This window comes from Manacus candei, unplaced genomic scaffold, assembly GCF_025592945.1.
Source record: "Manacus candei isolate 608988 ecotype Guabito, Panama unplaced genomic scaffold, ASM2559294v1 h1tg000519l, whole genome shotgun sequence".
Lineage (NCBI taxonomy): Eukaryota > Metazoa > Chordata > Aves > Passeriformes > Pipridae > Manacus > Manacus candei.
This window is the reverse complement of record NW_026138567.1, coordinates 16-18479: the sequence shown is the minus strand read 5'-3', so window position 1 is coordinate 18479 and position 18464 is coordinate 16. Positions and strand designations below refer to the sequence as shown.

Genomic DNA, 18464 nt, shown 5'->3' with positions numbered 1-18464 from the left:
GTACAACTCTCCAAGAAGCACAAAAAAATCCCTTAACTCAAAGCCACACAAGGACAAGTGGCAAACCTGGTTTCTAATCACGAAGAGATATCTTCTCTGAGGCAGTTTAAAATCTATGAAGATTTTGATGTATTTTGTAATTACTATCCTTCAACATATTCTCTATAAATCACATTTACCTAACATTCAAATTTAATAATGTCAGAGTTTATCATTACCATGGATGTGTTTTTTTCCAGTCTCTTTCATTCCATCATCAGAATCGCTGTCTCTGCTCTCACACCGCAACACAGCAACTTTTCTCTCTAACATTTTCTTCTGAGGAAGAAATAATATTTATTTTCTGTTTGCAGCAGTTTTGAAACATTAGTTTTAAGTAAGGCTGTTAAAGACACAAACCTTGGATCTTCTCTCCTTACTCCACTGCCCAACTCCTTTCATTACTTTCACAATACTATTTACAGCTTTATTAAGCATCTGCTGTACCTCATCCAAAGAGGGTGTCATGATGATATTAGGGATAGATAAGTTAATACTAGTCCTAATCATAGGACAAGCACCTTTTTTCTGCTTAGAAGCACTTTGATTTTCTAAATGCAAGATAAAAACAGAAGAAAAAAAAAAAACAAAACAAAAAAGGTTGTTCATATTTTTTTTCAAGACATCAAAATAGACATTGTATTGATATAAAACAACATATATATATATATATATATCCTAGCGTTGAGTGTAATTTCTTAAGGGAAAAAATATTCCTCAGTAACTTATAAGATGTATTGCTAAACTCTACAGCAGCACAAAAAAACCAAGTGCCAATCTATTTATCTCCATGAAGCTCCTCTTCAACTTGTTCTTTGCAGCTAAACTCTGTTTAGCAGACAATTCTGTTATCTGGCTTGTAATCCCAGTTAGAATATTACATTGGGCACAAAACCTCCTTAGAACCTCATAATACTGTATGTCTTATATGCTATAGAAACCAAACACAATTGCCTTTATTTTTGTTTCTTAAAGGAATGTAACAATAAAACACTTCAAAAGTGTTCCATCACTGTGTTTAGAAATATCAGAAGGTAATTAATAAGAGAAAGAGAACACACCTCCTTCTCTATTGTTTTTTTTAATACAGTTTTATGTAAAGCCAAGATCAAACACTTATCAAGTCCAGCTCCAAATAAAATAGCCAGCTTCAGAACAGTACAGTTAGTGCTAAGAGCATTGACTAAGAACAGTACAGTCAGAGCATTGTAATGACACATTCCTACTGCCACAGGAAAAGAAAAATTTTTTGGGAAATATACAATGATAGCAATTTAACAAAAAAGCTTAACCAAACTCCCTTTGTTTTACCCTCTTTTACACTCCTGACTCTTTTTATACAACTATGAGAGATTAAATTTACATATTTCTTTTTATAGCCTAGAAAAGCAATGTACTGCAATATGGACACCTAGGAAGTTGATTGTGGAAGATGTATGGATGCGCTTGCGCAGGGTCTCCAGAGTGTTTCGAATTACTTTCAAAAGGGCATCAATATTACGATTATTGAAGTAAGAAAGCAGTTCATTGGCTTCTTCCTCTAACTTTTCTAAATCCATTCTCTTCCTTTTGGCTGTAGGAGACAGGTCAGCCCATATCTCACTGGAATTTTGGGAGAAATTCAAGCTTTTTGATCTTCTTTCCTCTTCTGTTGCTAAAACATCATAAATTTAGTTAGTTAAATTGACTTAAGGGACTTGAAAACACAATATAGCATCACCTCCACAGGGGTCCAAAATTATTTTTAAAAAGTGCAGAATGATGCATTTGTAATCTGTACCTGAATGTAACAGTCCTTTTACTTCTATCCACCTTCTCTACTCAGTAGAAACTGGCATGACTCACTAAAATTCAGACACTATTTCTTATACTCTCTCTCTAGGAAGTGCAGCAATTAACCAAGGCCTGTAAATAGTTGCTCCTATGGCATTAACATTTCAACATGCAAGTTAGATTAATAATATTAACCTATTTTGCAGATAATAAATGATTGTTAAGTGATGCGTTTCCCAGGCAAATTCAAAGAAAAGTCTTTAGACATTAGATACTCTTCAGGACTTCAGTCAACTAAGCTACAATATCCCCCTTCACATAATGTCATCATGAAAAAGAAACACAAGCACCCATCTTCAATATAATCTTCTTACCTGTATTTTTGAGCTTTTTTTCACCACTAGGTACAAGTGACCTCTCATCTTCTTTACTGATCTGTACCTCGGTGTCAAGTAACATGTCAATCAGATCATTAGCAGCAGCTTCCACCAGCGAGCTTTTCAAATGTAAAGACTGAGAACCTTTTACACAGAGCTCCTGTTATCAAAGCAAAACAAAGATATGCTCTTATCTTCACAGTTCTTATGCCAATTTCACAGTCATAGCAGCCTTTATGAACACAAATGTCAAAGCCTAGGATTTGTGAAAAACCAGATCAATATACAACATTATTTTTAAATTGATTTGTTCCAAACTATTTAGTGTTGGATTCTGTGATGTGCCAAACAAAACATCATAATTGTCTTTCAAAATTGCTTTGGTTTTTTCCCTAAATCACATCATTCATCCACAGTTAATGTCATGAATCAATGTTTATAAAGCCTAGTTCCACTAAAAGGCTCCCAAAAGTGTTTCTTAATTTTCTTAACTTTCCAGTGTAGACATGGAAGATTTAAGATTTCTTTTAATCATTGCTATTTTACATTAATTGGCTGTACCATAATGAGTATTAGCCAATCACAGCTCCCATTTACATCTAGATAGGAGATAAAACCTATAAAAGCTGTATTTAATACTAGAAAAAATCAAAAAAATTACTAACTGGAGAGAGAAGGAATCAAAGAATGAGATTTAATAAAATTCAGAAACCTATTGAAGTATTGTGCATCTTTTTTCTTTAATACTTATGGTAAAAATTGATCAAGTATGCTTCAGCTAACTATAATTTTTAACTATAATGGCCATTTAATTTTTTTCTTCTCTGTTATCTTATATTTCTTTCAGCCTAATCAAACCTGGCTACCTTTGTTTAATTAAAAATCACTAATTGGAAAAATTGAGCCATTTAGAAGTTTCAGTCATTTCCAAATTTTATGACACAATCTTTGACCTTTCTTATTATGATTCTGTCTAGCCAAGAGAGAAAGCAGATCTGATTTGCAATATCACAGCAATCTCTAAACAAAGTAGTCTGGAATTTTTCCACTGGATAACTATTTTTGTTGCAGTAATTTCTTTAGAAATTTAAAGACACATTTTAGGTGATAGAACTTATTTCTAGTCCCTTCTAATTAAAAACTACAAACAGCTGAAAAACGTGGTTACTGTTTTCATTGTACCTGTACCTGGGGTTCATACACCACTTACTCTGCTAACTCAAATCAGTTGGCTGTTGTGGTGGTGTAATTGCCATGTAGCAGTTCAAGTTTTCAAGCTATCATAGAGTGCAAAGAAGTTTTTGTGCTCACTGTCACATGTTTTTACTCTAGTGAATATACATTTCAGTAGCTGCCCAATCAGGAGCGGCAGGATCAACACAAACAACCACGAGGTTTACAACCAACCATTAATTCCATATAATATTATCTAAAATTTTACTTTGTATTTAACAACAAGGTGAACTGTTACAGGGGCCAAAAGAAATAAGACTAAATAGTTAAATACACTAAGAAAAGCAAAACTTTCATTTGTAGTATTTAGTGCTACCAGAGACCAGGGATGGGGTTTACCTACATGACTTTCTAAAATCTTTTTCAAAACAAAGTTTATTTCAGGAGAAAACACATTAGACATTATACCCTAAAATGCCAGAATATCACACTATTGCCTCATGAAATAATTCTGACATTCAATTTTATTATGACCTTAATCAACTTTCTAACTAACAATTTACATGCTTACAGCTAATTTTCCTCAACATAAAAGTATTTTGATGGGGTGCAGGAAGGGGCTCTTCACAGAACACCTTCACCCAGGTACTTCTGCATATATTTTACACACAGCATTACCAACTCAGGATAGCTTGAGATTAACAAAGATACTCAGGACACAATCATTTCCATAATATGTACTCTCTTCAGGCATCAGTGCCTTATTTAAAGGCACTAACAAGGAACAATGAAAAAAAAGATACTGTCACAGAGGTAAAACATTCTAATGATATCAAAGCATAAAAGAAACATCATACAGTAGTTGGTTTGACATTAAGAAGCTCGGAAAAGAACATCTCAGCTCAGGCCTCTTTGCATTTGGTACTTTTGTTCCTTTTTAAGGTCCCAGCCAAGCAAGCAGGGATTTCTATGCATATCCCATGCACACTTCATTAATTCTGCATTCAACATTTTTTATCTCATAGCATAATTCAAAGTCATTAAACTCTTCTTTATGAATTTTTTTTCTAATAACCTTAGTCTTTTGGAGAAATTCCTCACAGCTCAGTGGTTCCTCTTCTGGCAACTTACAGAGTGGCACTCTATTCATTTCTTGAAGGACAGCATCAATACGAAATTCAACCAAGTCATTCACTCGATCAAGCAATAACTCCAGCCCAGCTTTTGAAGCAAACAGAAGATTCAAGGCAAGCTTAAAAGTTTGAAAAAATAGTCTTTCTAGAGTCCTGTTTAAATTTTTACTTCAATAAACTACCATACTCAATTCTATACGAATTCTACACCTTAACCAGTTTACTTCAAACATCTAAACTTTTACGGTGAGTTTCACTACAGAAATCATAATTGTCTTTTTGCATAACATATGCTTACCTAGCATATGCTATCTATATGCTAAAGGTAACTATAATAGTATATAAATAATAATAATATCATTATAATATATTATTTAATATACATGTAATTATTTTATTATACAAATATATATGAATAATTTTAAAGTATATGTATTTCAAGTACAAATACATTTAATTGAGGGCTAAGAATATTTCATCTTGTCCTATAGCTTGAACCAGTTATCACTTGGAGAACCTACTAGTAACAGAAACTTTTGGCAAGTAAAATCTCTATGCTTCAAACAAACATTAGAAGTCAAATAATAGTTAACAAAAACCAATCACTAGAATTTTCACAGTTTAATAGCAATATGCTCTCAATGCTGAAATTGAAATAGCAGAAAGGTCCCTGTTCCAGACTCAAACTACTTGTATTATTCAAAATTAAATTGAGCATAATGTAAGGTTAGCATCCAAAATGCATTTTAATTTACCATTTCAACTAAAGAAAATTCCTTCTCTAACTGCTTATGTAATTTCAAAAAACAAAATCTGTTTGATCTAGTAATTAAGCTGAAACAAAAGGAATCTGGTATCTTAAGCAACAATACACATCTCAGTGCAAACCTGTGATAAATCTTTCAAAAAGACTACAAGTTTACCTGTTTCCTAAAGCTGCTGTCCAAGTGCACATTAGTTTTAAAGATAAAAACATCTTTTTAAAGATGTTAAAAAACCAAAAGATTAATATGAAATGCTGTTGAGCAATGACAGTGCCAACTGAGTTGCGGTATTATTCTGTGAGAAATTGTTTTGTACATTATAGAAACAAAAAGGTGAGACTAGGAAAAGCCTGAAACCCAGGAGCTCTTTTAAAAAGTAGCTATAATTCCTTGAATTCAGAATACAAAGAACCTTTTGCACACTACTTTATGCTTTGTATAATCCTAACTGCCATCCCATCCATGTTGGTAAAAATTTGACAAACGTGAGACAAGAAGAAGATGGTGTTATAAAACAGAGGTTTCCTGCAGTACAGGAGAGGTTAAAATGACCTACCTAGCTTGTAAAAAACTGTATTAATGTATTTCTCAATATTCAAGGATGTCCAGGTCAGTAACATTAGACCTGGCTTGATAGCATCATCTATATTTGCTAATTGAGGAACCATCAGTTGTTCAATAGGGTGTTGTATTTTCAGTTTAATTCTTTTGTATTCTGCTAGCATCACCTGAAATAAACAGAGAATAAAAACATTAGTTAATATACACTGTTTTGAATCTTTTCACATACACATATATGTGAGAACTTAAACTAAGACAGTTCACCAGGATGTACATTACTGAAATTTTTAGGAAACGATAATTAGTTGTTTAGGAAAGGTTTTCATAATTTTTTGGCAGAAGTTTACTCTTTGTTGCTCTTTATATTAATGCAAGTATTACTTCACATAAAAATCAATCTTCATAGATTGATTGCACTGGCTTTAGTTGAGATGGAATTAATTTCTTTCACAGTGGCTCACATGATGCCATGTTTTACATTTGTCACCAAAACAGTGTTAATAACACACTGATGTTTTGGCTATTGCTGAACGGTGCCTGTACAGCATTGAGGCCTTTTCTGCTTAACTACCCTGTTGGTGACTGGGGACACACCAGAAGTTGGAAAGGAACACAGTCAGGACAGCTGACCCCAACTGACTAAAGGGTTATCTCATATTTACAGCATCATGCTTAAAAATAAAAGCTGGGGAAAGAAGGAGGGAGTGGGACATTCAGAGCTACGGTGTTTGCTTTTCCAAGTAGCTGTGATATCTCCTTGTTTCCCAGAGATGGTTAAACACCAGTCTGCCAATGGGAATTAGTAAATTAATTCCTTATTTTGCTTTCCTTGTGCATGCAGTTTTTGCCTTCCCTATTAAATTGTCTTTATCTCAATTTACACGTTTTCTCTTTTAACCTTCGGATTGTGTCCCCCATCCCACTGAGGGGAGTAACAGAGCACCTGTGTGATGCTTGGCTTCCTATTGGGCTTAAATCATGAGACAGAAAAAGGTTGCAAATTACAGTCTCTAAACAGGTGTTACAGGAAAGAAAAAGCCCAATTAAAAAAGTACACCTAAGTGAACTTTTCAGCAGTTCTAATAAGACCAGCCTTACCAGAACTTTAATATACCATTCACTTTCTAATGCATCTTTAACCCGTTGATCTGGTTTCACATGTTTTGCAATAACTTTATGACTTAATATGATTTTTTTCATTTCAGAATCAAGTAATCCTTTAAAGTAATAGTTTTCTGGACACCTATCTTTGAATTTCCATCTAGAGTCATCAAGAACCTTCTGTTTATAAGCAGACAAAACGATCCAAAGGATTTACATAAGAGAAAGGGAAGTTTTGGCTTCTCTTTTTTAAAGTATTCCACAGACATCTGTGAAAAATACTGGTGCCAGAACAAAGCTGCTCCTTGCTGGATGTTTTACACTTTTACTGTTTACCTTTACTGTTCCTCCCTCCCAGTTATCCTCTCAAAACAAAGTCTGTCCAATGTTGACTTCACTATTGGATGAGAGATAAATTGCTTATCATTTAGGAAGCAGGCAACAGCATGAGGCATCTTGTAAGTCCCCTTTCCTTCCCATCCTCATCTCTCTCCCAAACTCTGCAGAGCTTCCCTAAATACATGCATCTGAGAAGTGACTTCACAGAGAGCATAAAGGCCAGAAATTCTTTTTAAAAGTCCCTCAGGACAATCATACAAATGAAAAAATAGATCTGTCAATGTTTTCTTATTGCATAATAGTTGAGATCTTCATTTTTCCTCTTCCATATATATAGAACCTAGACATCTTAATCTATGCTACACATACATAAAATAACTAAAATAAACCCACGTGCAAATTGTTGACAATCTTCTTATACCAGTCTCTCTGATGTTGAATAATACTTGCAAATGGTGGTATTTCAAGGCACATGTGAGCCATGCAATCTGTTTCTCTGATTAAAGTTAATATTTGAGGGTCAAAATTCACAAATAATTCTCCTGTTTCTGGAGCTTTTACCAAAAGAGTTGCCTGAAGTCCTCTTTTAATTAATTCAATCTGCAGGAAACAAAGTCATCATTCATGATCAGACAAGTCACTACAACAAAATACTTTGGTCTGGACATAAATATCACTTTGGCAGATAGTAAAATCCAGTATTGCTGACAATAGGGATTGATATGGTATGAATCCACAACAAAAACTTATTAACACAATCTATATCTATATCTAATCAAATGCTTAACAACATAACTGATCTTTATCTGACAGATATTTTTTCATTTGTTCTTGGATATCATAAGCTGCATTCCACAGTCCAAAACCAAATCAGAGTTACAGACTTTCTTTCTTCAACTATCTTAAATCTGAACTCTCCTCTCCTTAGAACTTATTACACATTCTACAGTGAGGTTGCACTCAACCTTCTAAATGAACGGAAGTGTTCTTGGATAACTTCTTCATATATCTTTTGAATAAACTTATCCCCACTTCTCCTTTTGCTTGTTTTCCAGTACCTAATCACACTCCAATTTTAATGGCACTCCTAATTATATCCAACCTCTAAGCAAATCTTTTAAAAGATAAAAATTAATGTTTATTATAGTTTGTGGGTTTTTAATACTTAAAAGGAAAGCCTAATCATGCAATTGGTTTAACTGCCTGATTTAAATGTTAGAATACCATTTGTTCTCTATGTGAGAAGGGAGAGCATTCATAAGACCATGACACATGAAAAATTTAGCTGATAGCAGGAAGAAGTCCTGCCTTAGGCAGGGAAATCTTTCCTACACTAAAAACTCTGCTGCTATTCCTATCTTCCTACTGTCCTTTTGGCAACGTAATTTTATTGTTCTTTATTCACTCCTCAAATTTCATGTATCACATTACATTGAAATGGAACTTCGTTTTAGGCAATAGTTTCAAAACCCATTGATATCTTTCAGTGTACTTTCTTTTTTTTATGAACACAGAAAATTCGCACTGCCTTTCAATGTCTAAACTACAGAGGACTATACTGCTTATTTCAGCAGTATTATGTATTATCAAGACATTTTACACAACATTTTTCAAGAAATCATGTAACCATGTTTTGGCAGTGAAGTTTTCATGCTCTACCCACTAGTCTCAGAAAAAAAAGCACAACTCCCTTAGATAGAAGCTCAATTTTTTCTGCAAAGTTCAACAGAAAATCTTACTGCACTCTTTTTTGGACTTCAGACCCATTATTCCCACTATCAGCTCTTCCTCTCCTGTTTATGTATTTTTTCCTCAGGTAATTTACATCATTAAGGTAGCAGAAATTGGTAATGGAAATAAAGGGTACATTGAAGGCATGAATCTTACACTGCTGAAGAATTATAGTAACTTTCACACTTCTAGGTATTGTATTATTTTAATACATCCAAGTTGAACATCATTTGCTATAGCACAAAAATAATGGCCTTAAATCTTATGCTATTTAAAAAACAATAACAACAACAAAAACCTGGATAAACAAGGTAATCCAGTAACAAACAGACAAAAGGAGGGAAAAATGTTTGGAAACATCAGAAAGTGCCACTTCGCTTAACTATGTACACTGTACGGAAGAATAAAAAGTAGGAGGAGCTACCGCCCTATTTCTGTTCCATTTGTGTTCCCTACAGGACACTTCTCCCCCTCTCGTTTTGCTTTTGTTCAGGAGTAGAGCAGGAGCTCCACCTTGTGTTCTGTGACACTCATGTCCACACCCGTCTGCACTCGTTTCCTCGAGAGTCAAGACTACTGATCAATAGTCACATTTTCCTGCCGTACCTGGTAGACAAGTGAATTGATCTTAAAGTGGATATACTTTTCATATATTTCCACATGTATACGTTTCAAAATTTGAAATTGTGATCCCACCTTTTTTCCCACCTAATGAGTATAGTGTTGCAACAGGCTTAGCAAATTTATATGGCTGCCAAGCATGATTTGATTCTGCTATTGGAAAAACCAGACAGTTACTTTTAGCACAGGTAACGATTGAATCACTGATTACTCAGACCTCATAAAAAAAGGTATCAGTTCAGGTGCCTTAGACGTTATAGTCATTTTGCAAAAGATGAAAGGCAAATGTGCTTGACAGCTCCATCAAGGCACAGTATGTGTCAGAAAACTCTTCACCCCACACACAATGATCTTGTATCAGAGTCAGAAGAACATGGTAGAGACGGAGAGGCAGCTAAGCCTACCACTGAATGTTCATTATACATTTCCATCATAAATATTTTACTTTCTAACTTCTTAGTTATAATGAAGGTCTTTCAGTTGTTCCCAAATTAAGCTACAAGTGCTACAGGCCCTATTTCTTAATAGGAACACTTTCTTATAAAGTGCCTTTTCTTATTCCATCTGTCACTTAAGAGTCATCCTAAGACTAAAGTTTAGCACACCTGATTACTGCCATTAACCAGACATTCCTTCACACTGCTGTAACCCAGCATTTCACTAAGGCCTGAAATGATGGGAATCCAACCTGGTCTGTAAAGTAGGATGTTATTACTCTACCAAAAAAAAAATCCACCGCCTTTTGGGGTTTGGGTTTGTTTTGGTTTTTTTTTAATATCCTAATCAAAATCAACTCTCTTACCTGCTGAAGCCATTCCTTGTGGTAAATCACCTCAAATTTCATAAGAACTTTTGCTACTTTGTTGTAGCTGCGGATTATGCGCTTGCCATCTGGTGTTTGCAGAACTGCTGGGCGCCTTTGGAAAGTCTCCATGGGCTCTTGGATCCTATGGAATAGATGGCGTGCCCACAAGATCTTACCAGCTATTGGAGGCAGATTACGAGCCAGTGGAGGGTCCTGCTTGTGCCTGCTGTAGATCTTACAGACTGTTTCGATGTCATGGCCATAGTTTTGAAATATTTTCTGATACTTTTCATCGATGCCAAGATTTGGAATTTGTAGTCTGCTTAGAAAAATAATAATCATGAAAAAAATTCTTTCAACCCTTCTGAAATCTTCTAATGCATGGTTGGAAAATACAGTTGTTCCAGATTCCCTTGCATGCTACTTTATAACTACTTTATAACTCTATAACCACTTTAGCAGCAGTTTTCAGTTTGAACAAATGCTGGCACAACCTGATTCCAAACAACCAAGATTTACACCAGATGATAAAACTTTCCAAGTAAGCCTACACATTTTCTGTTTTGTCACTGTTTTCAAACACTGGGCTGAAATTATGTGCAGCAAACTGTAACCAATTCACCACTAGCAGTCTATTCCATTAAACACATTATAATAAAAGAACTGACAGAATAAAGAGCAAGGCTGCTTTTCAACAATGTTAATTTATCAAGACAAATTTCACTGTTTCCTAACAGAAGCATTTTTCTCTCTCCTAGCAGCACTGTGGTAACAAATTAATGTCATTGTTCAAGTAAAAAGCTAAGGCAAATATGCTAACAGACACAAAGTATTCCTATACTGATGCTAATTTTGAAAGATGAACTTCAAAGTCCACTTACAGTTCTAATTTTCTGATACAAAAAAATATGGCTGTTATTCATTCAAACCACTGAAAAGGCAACCCTCAACAGAGTTGAAGAGTTGAGTGAGAAGAGGTTGAGTTGGTTTTGTTCGTATTTAAGGAGATGCCTCCTGCTCTGCTCCCCTCACTTTCCACCATCCTCAATGTCTCATTTTCATTGCCTGGCAGAGTTTTAGCAATCTAGACAGGACATAGTACCTTTCAAATTTCTGCAACATACTCAGTGCCCTTTGAGTGTTCAAAATATTTTCCAAGGTGATGTCCATGAAAATCCTTAATTGATCCTGAAGAAGAGCAAATAATTCTACATCAGAGAAGTCCATAAGGCACACACATCAAATATGCCAGGTATTATTTGACAGGATTTATTATGCAATATATTAGAAGCTATTTTTTTATGTGAAACTATTCTCAATAAGTATTAATTTTGCCTTTCTTTCTTCCCACAATAATTAGACAAAACACAGTCAGTTTTTGAGGTATTTTCTTTCCTTGTTCCCTCTGTAGCTGTGCAACCAATAAAAGCTTTTGTACCCAATGTTTCACCATGCTGAGAGGCCTCAAAAGAATGCTTGCTCACCTCTCTGGCAGCCAAAGCAAGACACACATTTAATTTATATTTTTTTCTACAGATACCTTTTCCTTCCACCAGCTTGTGATTTCAGAATTATGGGAAAGTTAATTATCTGACTTATTTGTAATATGCTCCCATTCACTCAGTGAAATCAGACATTTTCACATTACTCTTGCTAGCATACACTAATGAAAAATCCTTTTGTTGGAGGCCCTCAATGGCCTATTCCATGAAACTAGTCTGAAAGATAATAAAAGGAAGCTTTAAAGTGGAGATACATTAGAATAATTTTTCAATTCCGAAATATAAACTTTGAGATTTGTATAATTTGTTTGGTGGTAACTCACACAAAGATATTTTGGTTTTCATAAGGATTCATCAGTAAATTAAATTTGTATTTGAATCATAAAACCTACATGAAGATCATTTATCTCTCTGCAAAACTCTTCATAGTCTTGGTCAAAATCAGTCTTCCGTTGATCCAAAAAATTGTAATGCTTACTCTTGATGTTGTCAACAATGCTCTAAACAGTTTCACAGAAAAAGAAAGTTATCATAAAAATTTTTCTTATCAAAGAGACTTAACACAACAAAATATTTAGCACAGCTGGATGTGAACGCTCATATTTTACCTTTGCTATTAGCTGTCAGTATTTGCTGAACAATATAAGCAAACCACTTGAATGATATATTTGCAGGAAACAAGTTGGTGTAATGGTTATATGAATTTCATTGTATTATTTACTTCTGTTTGAAGTCAATTAGAAATGACAGAAAACTCAGACTCTAACTTTTCATCAAAGACATTTGTTACCTATTAAACATTCTCTCATGCAGATGTTGATTTCTATTTAAACACAGAAAAAATTTTCACATTATTATTTTCCATGTCATTAAAACAACTGATTTCATAGATAAACAGACTATTCAAAAGTCACAATAAGATGCAGCACATCACCAGCCTAGGACTTAGTATTCCTGGCTTCTCTTACACAGCTGCTGTCCACTCAAATGAAAGTACCTCTTAATCAGCATCTCCCTTGAGCTGTACACACAGTCAAAGGATTTCTAATGATTAACTACTGTTCAACATCCTAGTAGTTCACCACAGTACAACCACAAAGCTCAGCATATTCTCACCAAAGCAGACTTTCACCATTTTATCATGTCAACTGAACTTAAGTTTTATTGCATTGCTGTAAATAAAAATTCCATATTTTCCTCTAACAAATCCTAGATATGGACAAGAACTGCAAAATAAGAACTTTCTAAAAATTTTCAAGTCACGTAACTATAGCTACAGTCTGCATCAAATACTTTAGTACCTCAGTTTTGTCACTGTAAAAAAAAAGTACGATCACTTTTCTGCCCTTCTTATTTTTTTTTTTTTTTTTTTTATTTTTGTTTTTTTATTTTTTTTTTTTTTTTTTTTTTTTTTTTTTTTATTTTTCTATATAATACTATCCAGAACATTCTATGTAACATTTTTTACCTAAGCATATATAATTTCCCTTTATCCTCCTCCCCAAAAGAAACTGACTTCAGAGTAGCTGGGTTTCACACAAAGTTCTTACTTCAGGTTTGGGTGCTGCCATGGATAATGAGGTGTATCTTGTATAGAATTTGCAGTCTGCAGCACAATCTGGGCTAATGGTCACAGGCAGCTTTTCAAATACAAATGCCTCAAATAAATGAGATTCCTGTGTTCCAGCCTATCAAAATAGTACCTTCATTGCATGATCTGGAAATTCTCAGCAACCTGAGTTGCTGAGAAGCCTGGTGGCACAGCTTTAGAGAGCAGTTCTTGGAAGCAAAATTCAGACCAGTCCACACCTGTCCTGCCCACATGGAAAACTCTTTGACCAAGTTATGCTTTCAGCTGTGCCCTGGTTAACTCTCAGAAGACTACAGAAGAGAACAAAGCAGAAAACTGGCTACTGTGAAGGATGAATGAACCCAAACCTGAGAAGTGCAAGAGGGAGTAAATCGAATTAGGAAGGGCCATGGAATGCTCAGATTTTACCATGTAGTTATTTAACTAAAGCAAAGTGATTGACTCATGGCCATAACAAAAAGGTAAAGGACAGGTTAAAGCAAACTAGAATGCCACATTTGCCTGTACTGCCACTGCATCACATGTGATCTCTAAAAGCAATCTACAACGTCCACACATTGAATACTTCTGATTTATTCTAATTAAAGGTGCCACAATTATGATGCTGCACTGATAAAGATATGCAATAAAGTAAGCTAACTCACGCTCAGTAAAAGCAGGGAAGACTCTACTTGTTAGAAAAGAAAGTCATGTCAGAAAGAAGGAAGAAAAGAACATGATTTAGCACATCTATATTCTTAGAAGAGCTCCTTGTTGTTCAAGTCCCGCTTCTATAAAAAGAAAAAAGGATCAGAAAAGAAAACTGCATAGTAATGCTAACAAGAAAAGGGATTTTACTGTTACAAAAGAAAAAAGCCTAAACTTGAAGAGCTTTCCAGTGCAAATCAGCTAAGTCCTTTCTCTTTCTCCCACACACTAAAAATAGCCATTTGTGAATTAAATCATTCTTCCCTCATAAAACGCAAAGTTGATGATTGTACTCTAGATCTAGACCTAGAATACAGGTTTTAAGTAAACTTAATAATCTCTTTTGCTGGAATTGAGCTTACTATTTCTCTAGTGAAACAAATTAAATCTAAGAGTCCAAAGTTTTGGTTGGTTTTTTTTGGGGGGGGATGTTATTTGTTTTAGTTCTCTTTTCATTTCTTCTTTCAAGAAATCAAAGTTCTATTTGTTTGTATTTATGCAGCACAGAAATGTGGCTGCTTTAACCCCAAGCTGCAAGGAAAATTTGCAGCATCAACCAGCATGGCAATGGAGCCAGCCTCGGTGGCAGACACTGATCAGCTACTCCTAGAATAATGGGCAAGAAATGAAGACAGTCTGCAATTCTGGTCCCAGCTAGCCTAACATTCGAAATGTTGGACTTCTCAATTTTTCTCCTGATCATAGCATGAAACCATGACTCCAATTACTCGTTACAAAGTCCCCCCATCTTACTACTTTTTTCAGTCAACTTTGATTTTAGCATAGCTCTTTCACATGTTGAGTTGGACCTTTTTCACTTTGTCTGTTCACTTCCCCAGCAATCACATATTTAAATTGCTATTACCCAGTAATTTAAGCACAATTTCAGAGTTAATTTTTCTCTTGGTAACCATTTCTCATTTTCATAATTATTTATTTTTTAAGGTTCAAGTTAGACTGACATGACATCCAAAATTTACTGTGTACCTCATATTTTGTGATCATTCCTTCCAATCCCTCTATCTTAGATTCCTGTAGAACTGAGTAGGTTTTCATAGTATTGAAAATATCTATTATCTTTATCAGACGACGATGAAAGGTTTCAAATTTTCCAAATATATATATCTCACTAAAATCAAATTGTCTTTCAGCTGGATTTTGTTCCAAATTTTCTTTTATCTTGCGAAAGCAATTTTGATACTCCTTAAAATAAAGAATTTAAAAGAAAAATGTTAAGCATATATCAAAAGGCATTGTCTTTAGCTAGAACAAAATTTACAGAGAGAGGTAGTATCCTCACTTGATAGCAAGTAGAAGTTTCATCAACAAACAATCATGAACACTATAAAGACAGTAACAGAATTTGTCTCTGAAAACTAACCCAGCAACACATTTCATCAAATGAATGAACTACACAAATATGTATTTGTACACTTCCTTAGCTGGCATGAAATTCTGTTCATGCTATTTTATAGCAGGTCTTGATGTGTTTACTGGATAACCAAGATGACAATACAAATTTCAGTTTTCAGAGACTGAAAATGATTGTGTGTTGATTTTTTACTGAGTAATCATGATTCAAAAGTCACTTTCAAGAACAAAAGCCCTTCTAACGTTAGAATGCTGCTCCATAGCAGCTTCCAGTTTTCATTCTGCTTTCTTAACTGGGCACAAACCTTACTCCTAACATGTTAAAATTATATTCTTCCCAAAGTCAAATAGTCAACAGATTTGCTTGAAATGGTTTCTTTCAATAGTAGTTTTCTTTATAATATAATGTTCATTATCACATTTATGTATGAAAAACCGCACTTGGAGATATCAGTACAAAGGGTTCACACTTTCCGAAGTTGTTACTGATTAAAATTTTATGTTTTAATCTATTCATTTTCTGCAAGCTTCTGGAACTGATGAGACTCAAATAAAAAAACTAATCTTTCAACATATTTTAATGCAGCAACTGAATAATTTGATATATGTTTATAGAAATATATAAATTTAGTACTCATTGCTGATGGTAAGATGTCATAAAAATTTACACTAAAGTGTGCTAGAAGTATGCAAGATTTGTTGCTTCAGAAGTTGTTGGGATAAAGTTCTAATCTTCCAACATATCTTAAAGAATCAAAAAATAATAATGGAGAAAGCCTAATATGAAGCTCCCAATATGTAAAGGGAGGTTATCAAAAAGACAGAGGCAGGTTCTTCTTCACAGTAACGCATGGGCAGAAGCGAAGAGGGAAAGGACACAAACTGAAACAGATGATGTTCTGATGGGATGTGAGGAAAGAATCTTTCACCCTAAGGACAGTCAAACAGTGCAACGTTGCCAAGAAAGGCTGTGCAGTCTCTCCCTCCTTGAAGAACTTCAACACAGGACTGGATGAGGGACTGGGCAACCACATTTGATCTCATAGCTACCCCTGCTTTTGCTTTGGGCCAAAGGTTTAACTAGATATCTGCTGAGGACCCTTCCAAGCTGAATTATCCTATAATATACTGTACTTTAAAGGGAAGAAAGAAAAATAAAATTCAAAAATGGTCACAGAAGTGTATTAAAAAAAAAATAAAGGCTATCTTCCTAACAAGTCCACACAAACTGAACAGCTGAATTCTTCTCAGTTCAGTAAATTGCCCTTTCTAAATGCATACTTGTCCACAAGTCTTTGAACACATCTAGTTCAATAACTCCCTCTGGTTTCATTTCTGTTGCATATTCCTCCACAACTGTGAGAAAAAACTTTCTAGAGAAATACAGGCATAAAAATCCAAACAATGCTCTTATGAAAAGCATAGTTAAGCTAGACTGAACATCAACGTTCTGCTTCCAGAACATCAACAGACACCAGACTAAATTCCCTGTTAGCTCTAGTATAAACATTCCAGTTTCAAAGGATATTTTTCAGTTGCTTCATGTTCCTTCACTAATATATTGCTTCCTCATATAAAAAAAAGTTTTCCTATTCAGGTCCTCCTAAATATCCCCATATATTCTGTTTTCCATATGCTCTTCCCACCTACCTGTTTAAGTCTAATAGCTGCTTGTAGCTTTTCCATAACTCTCTCCTGAGGTTGATTCCAGATAGTGGTTGTATCATTGTTTGCAATGTAAGATTTACAAGCTGTGATCATCTGATTGGTCACCTAAAAGCAGTTTTAACTTTGTGAAAAAAAAAAACATTTCAAGACAAAGCAGATCTTGCCATTCTCTCAGTCTCACCACACTCCTCTGACTCCACCAGCCTAAAGGCTGAAAAAAAGCAATACGAAATACCAGTCCCATTAACTGATGACACTCTTTGCAACACCTAGCCTCCAGAATGTGACACCATCAAAATGTTGTTGATTATCTATGCTTATCCTAAACCTAAACACATTGTACTAAACTTGAAATGGCATTGAGGGTTACAAAGTCTTAAGACTTTGCCTCTTCTGAAAGCAAAGGTAAAATCAAGGGCCCATAAGACTATAGACTTTAAAGAATAGGTTGTCCTTCCATCTCCATTTCCTTCTTTATGCAAACATATAGAGGTTTAAGGGCAATGTGAATTTAATATAACTGGGTCCACAAAAAAACCCCGTTCATAACAGGTAAAACTCGTAACAAAAAGTTACTCCATCTATTCACATGAGGGGTGACATTTAAGTCTGAAAAAGTTCTTACAATTCCAAATTACAGGCAGTAGAATAAGTCCTAAATCTGAAGTAGTTTATCACTGTTTCCAAGTCTCTATACGTTCAAAAAGCAGCATTAAATTGACTGATGTGTTGCCTCTCCAGTTACTTGGTCCCTTTGTGTTTTCTCTCTCACTCAAGGAACAACATAGAAAACAATCCATGAAGATTTCCTTTCAGGTTCAGCACCTACCTTCACAAACAGTGAGGAGATCTTTTCAGATGTGTTGTAATACTGAGAGATACTCTGAATCATTTTAATTGTATTTATGAGTCCTGGAATTGCATCCACCATGGACACCTGGAAAGAAACACACAGTCTGAACTCTGCTCAGTACCTCTATTACCACACATTAGCTCAACACCTAAATAGCAAATGCAGGAGTGTTCTAAACATGGTCTTCAGAATGGTTCTGCCTCTGTCTCCGTAGGCCTCTCCTGCAGAGCTGCCTATCCTACTTCACTCCCCAAGCTCTACAATTTAATTCTGAGTCTTGGCTGGAAGAATTCTGATCAGTGAGTGATATCTGGATGGAGGCAAAGGCCTCTTCAAAAGAACCCCTTTTTTCACAAAAAAAGTATGTTTGTATGC

At 34.8% G+C, this 18464-nt stretch overlaps 1 protein-coding gene across 1 annotated transcript; it reads right to left on the bottom strand.

Moving 5' to 3' along the window:
• Window positions 1–112: 112 nt before the first annotated feature.
• LOC127465892 (dynein axonemal heavy chain 5-like) lies at window positions 113–18173 on the bottom strand (the record flags this gene model as incomplete). Its single annotated transcript, XM_051776426.1, has 13 exons — window positions 113–318; window positions 400–590; window positions 1451–1693; window positions 2187–2349; window positions 4438–4583; window positions 5816–5987; window positions 7654–7860; window positions 10415–10736; window positions 11520–11605; window positions 12312–12419; window positions 15185–15400; window positions 17219–17341; window positions 18066–18173. Coding segments are annotated over 13 exons (2202 nt in total), but the record flags the coding sequence as incomplete, so codon positions are not given.
• Between the last annotated feature and the right edge of the window lie 291 nt (window positions 18174–18464).